Source organism: Sinocyclocheilus rhinocerous, unplaced genomic scaffold, assembly GCF_001515625.1.
Source record: "Sinocyclocheilus rhinocerous isolate Xijiao unplaced genomic scaffold, SAMN03320098_v1.1 scaffold819, whole genome shotgun sequence".
Lineage (NCBI taxonomy): Eukaryota > Metazoa > Chordata > Actinopteri > Cypriniformes > Cyprinidae > Sinocyclocheilus > Sinocyclocheilus rhinocerous.
Genome location: NW_015665814.1, coordinates 139,234 through 142,159, shown reverse-complemented (window position 1 = coordinate 142,159; position 2,926 = coordinate 139,234). Strand labels below are relative to the sequence as shown.

The following is a 2,926-nucleotide window of genomic DNA, read 5'->3' as shown; positions in this document are numbered from 1 at the left end:
TATATTTTTTTAAATAATTTATATAGCCTACTTTATGTTCGATATTTATATTATGCAATGTTATATGCAATCAAGTGAAAAACTCGTGTGTGTGTGTAATTTACCACAGTTTAAAGTGCTGGAAAAGCTTGAAAATGCACCTTGAAAGTACTTGAATTTGAATTTGGAAAAAGTGTAAGAACCCAAAGCATCCATGCAGGGGTCTAGAGATATGTTTTTAGCATCTAGACATTCAATGAAAGATTCCTCTCCAAGCTCTTCTTCAAAAATAGGTTGAAGTCATTTTTTCACCATTAGTTAAGTAAAGGATCATTCAGGACTAGGTGTTTTAATGCATTTCGCAGAGCTAAAGAACATCCAGATGCACAGCGGCTTGTAAGATCTAGCATTCTGACCACTTTGAAGGAATAGTTCGCCCAAAAATGAAAATTTGCTGAACATTTACTCACTCTCAGGTCATTCAAGATGAGTTTGTTTCTTCATCAGATTTGGAGAAATGTAGCATTGCATCACTTGCTCAGCAATGGATGTGGAAGGGTGCCGTCAGAATGAGAATCCAAACAGCTGATAAAAACATCACAATAATCCACAAACAATCCACAGCACTCCAGTCCAGCAGTTAATGTCTTGAGAAGTGAAGGCTGCATGTTTTTAAGAAACCAATACATCATTAAGGCATGTTTGCCTTCAAACCATTGCTTTCGGCTAAAATACGAGTGTATAATCCATAATAATGATTCCTCCAGTGAAGAAGTCCATCATCCCCTGATGTCCTCTCACATCAACATCCAGTTTTGGATGGTTTTGTCTTCTAAAGGGTGTTTAATCTGTGCATATGTCTCTCCTGATTCAGACCAGAACACTTTTTCTCTAGAGAAAGAAATATAGATAGAGGACTCGTATTTTAGCCAAAAGCAATGGTTTAAACGTGGATGTGGTTACTGATGGATGTGTTTAGTTGTGTGGATTATTGTGATGTTTTTATCAGCTGTTTGGACTCTCATTCTGACGGCACCCATTCACTGCAGAGCATCCATTGCTGAGACACTGATGCAATGCTGAATTACTCCAAATTAATTATAACATTTGTTTGAATTATTTAGAGAGCGAAAGTTTGTGTGTGCAACATTGTTGCAATTAAGTAGCAAAGCTTATTACATTTATAATAAGTCCATGGTATTAAGATTATTGTTACTTACCAATTGCATCTGGTGCTTGTGTCAATGTGCATGCTGCAAACCTTCTGAAGCTGTTCTGTCTTTTCAGATAAGCAGTCAGCACAGAATCAATCTGCACCCCAGTCTCCTTGTATAGTCCGAGCTAAGCAACGATCCCGGGCCTGTAGTGACCCTCACCGAGCGCAAGATGAGCCTCTGGAGCCGAGACCTGTCCCCGATCAGTGTTGTGAGCACAGGAACCTCAAAAGACGCACCCAACAAAGAGCAAAGACCAAACACAACGCTCGAACCATGACGAGTTTGACGCACACCGCCGAGGCTTCCTTCGCCCAGGAGCGGGAAAACATGCACGCGCTGGAGGTTACGCAGTACTTTTTCGAGGCAGTGACTCTGCAGATGGAGCGCTGGTATGAACGCAAGATTGAAGAAGCACGCTGGCAGGCCAACCAGAGAGCCCAGGCCGACAGAGCCGCTCTGCTGGACAGAATAAGCTACCTTGAGGATGAACTCCGACTGCTGAGGACTAACAAGCAGGAGCAGAGCTAGTACAGAAGATAACACTGGTGTAGCAGACACTGTAACGTCCGGATGGATGAGTGAAGGTCAATAGAGCAGCTAACACATGAAGATAACACTGCAGCAGCAAGCGTCAGGAGAAGTAGCACCTAAACAGATTTAGAGCCGAAACATTCTCTTTGCAAGTACTTTAACCCAAACCCTTCAAGCTACACAAGTTTGATTTCCTTTGCCATCACACAATTCATAATGGAGGGCAGTCGCATTCTTAGCACTGTTAGCAGAAACTGTCTGCTGAGGCTTGTTGCCGCCAGAGTAACACAAGAATGCACTTTATGTACATGCTGTCAGAGCCCTGTTCAAGAATTTGTGTGTGCGTTTGCGTGCTTGCGTTGGGTTACCGTCACTGCCAAAGATCTGTTCAAACTTCTCTTCGATAATGCACTACAAAGATAAGTCTGTTTTATTGTAAAAGGGCAAAAACTTAACATATACTGTATAATTTAAATGTGCATTCTTAATTAAGTATAAGGCATGAACACATTTATTCCAGTACTAGTACTCAAATTTGCTGAAAGTGTCTAAATTTTGCCACTACTTTGGAGGTTTGCCAGATCATATAAAACCAGTGAAGACTGACAAATAAAAGTAACAAAATCCATGATATAAGCAAGTATTATGTCTTTGTATATGGTCTTTATTGCACAAAATGAAATGTCTTAACCTGTGATGTTTAATTGAGGATTTTGATGTAGTTCGTAGGGAACGTATAAGAGCACACGATGAAATAAGTGTTTGTAACAGATTTGCATGTGTGAATGTTTCGTTTGGTAGGCAAGTCATCTAATTTAACCGTTTTTAATAATTACTTTAAAAACATTCAGAATGTATGGGCAGCAAAAAACTCGGTCCTTTTCTATGTTTTGAGGCTGGTGTTGTGTAGAGGTTAAAATCAGCTGTGATCTGGTAGGAAAGGCCCACTTTTCACCATCCAATCAAACACGAATGTCATTTTATGTTGATTTTTAAAGGGGTCATATGACATTGTTAAAAAGAACATTATTTGGTGTAATGAAATGTGTTTATGCGGTTTAAGGTTAAAAAAGCACATTATTTTCCACATACTGTGATGTAGACATGTGGGGGCGTGTTTAAACTATGCGTATTAGGAGGGCGTGGACGAGTCTTAACTTTTATAAAGAATATCTCTTTGGTTTTGAGACTTTAGTCTT

At 39.8% G+C, this 2,926-nt stretch overlaps 1 protein-coding gene across 2 annotated transcripts in view; it reads left to right on the top strand.

Moving 5' to 3' along the window:
* ankrd6b (ankyrin repeat domain 6b) overlaps positions 1-2,669 on the top strand; it is a 34,785-nt gene extending 32,116 nt beyond the window's left edge. For both annotated transcript variants that reach the window (XM_016542631.1, XM_016542630.1), the window contains exon 16: positions 1,267-2,669. In XM_016542631.1, the coding sequence (XP_016398117.1) occupies positions 1,267-1,724 (458 nt within the window). In that variant the 3' untranslated portion in view covers positions 1,725-2,669. The remainder of the gene's footprint in view (positions 1-1,266) is intronic.
* The last annotated feature ends 257 nt before the right edge of the window (positions 2,670-2,926 follow it).